Consider the following 1,379-nt stretch of genomic DNA (forward strand, 5'->3'; position numbering starts at 1 on the left):
GTGTAGACAGTGAGAGGGGGGAGCTGTGCTGTGCCGTGCCGTGCTGTGCTGTGCTGTGCCGTGCCGTGCTCTTCCTCTCTCACCTGTCACAGGAGTTCCAGCACAGCCCTGTGCTAGAACTCCTGTATTGGAGGTGACGGGGTCAATAAAGAGAACCTGCCACCTGCAATTGCTATCACGCAGGGGATTGTTTTTCTCCTGTGTGATAGCAATAAAGTTAGTTTGGGGGGAAAAAATTGACATTGATTTAAAAAAAAAAAGATAATATGAAATAATTAAATAAAAAGGTGATTAAAAAGTAAAAAATAATAAGAAACAAATTATTAAAAAATAAGAAAATAATTATAAAAAATAAACAAGAATAAGAGAAAAAAAATTATAAAAAAAAGTAAATAAGATAAATAAAAATCTAAAAAAAACCTAAATTGATTAAAAAATAATTAAATAAATGAAAATTTAAAAAATAGGAAGAAATAATGAAATAAAAAAATAAAAAGTGTTAAAAAAGTTTAAAAAAAATAAAGAAGCAATAAAAAAAAAATTGAAACTAACCCTGCCATCTGGTTGCCATTCCCCATTGATGGGAAGGGGTGGGTGGGGGGCGTATTGCGGAACCTGGCCTTGGGGCGGCAGGGAGAGTAAATCCGGCCCTGGTTCCAACCCTCTGCAGATCTGTACTTACTGAGATCCGACCAGCAAAGTTCAGCATTTCACAATGCATTGCTCCCTCTGCTGGCCGCACCTTCACATTACAGCCTCATAGAATTCTATGGGTCCATCTCCCTGCTGGCGTCTCGCTGAGAGTTTTTTTTTCAATAAGACAAAAATTCTCTATTTAACTAAGACTGCAACAAGGCCTGAAGACCCCCGAAACCTAAAGAGCGACCCGTCATAAAAGGAGACGGACAGATCCCCGCACATGCATCAATTATTGGCAGCCGACCAGCACATGCATAAGATATCAGTACAGATACTTCCTGTTTATCTGATACCAGAAGTTCTGATCAATCATTTCTCTCCGATCACGTGATGTTTGCGCACTCACCTTGCACATGTCGGTCAGCCAGCCCTCCTCGCCCTTGTCGATGAAGCCGTGAATGATGAATCGGGTCTTTCTGTTCGTTCTGAAGTTTGAGGCAGAAATAGTGGAGGGGGTCACCGCGTTAATTTGCTGTTAACAATAGAAAGATGACAGTTGGTAAATATCAGGCTATCCGGTTCCTATCCGGGTCCTATTTGGGTCCTCTCTGGCCCGGATTTCGGTTAGATACCTTCAGACCCCTATTAGAAATGAAATATGCTAAGTGGTGTCATGATCTGGCTCTTATATACACTATGGCAATGGGGGTGGGGGGGGGGGGGTTGGCGGGGGGCGGCGT

At 41.9% G+C, this 1,379-nt stretch overlaps 1 protein-coding gene across 1 annotated transcript in view; it reads right to left on the reverse strand.

Moving 5' to 3' along the window:
- Positions 1-1,379, reverse strand: part of LOC108800215 (pancreatic triacylglycerol lipase-like) — a 21,275-nt gene that overhangs the window by 14,749 nt on the left and 5,147 nt on the right. Inside the window, exon 5 of the mRNA XM_018572179.1 lies at positions 1,046-1,171. Within this exon, the coding sequence (XP_018427681.1) occupies positions 1,046-1,171 (126 nt within the window). The remainder of the gene's footprint in view (positions 1-1,045; positions 1,172-1,379) is intronic.

This window comes from Nanorana parkeri, unplaced genomic scaffold, assembly GCF_000935625.1.
Source record: "Nanorana parkeri isolate BGI_ZX_2015 unplaced genomic scaffold, ASM93562v1 scaffold1958, whole genome shotgun sequence".
Lineage (NCBI taxonomy): Eukaryota > Metazoa > Chordata > Amphibia > Anura > Dicroglossidae > Nanorana > Nanorana parkeri.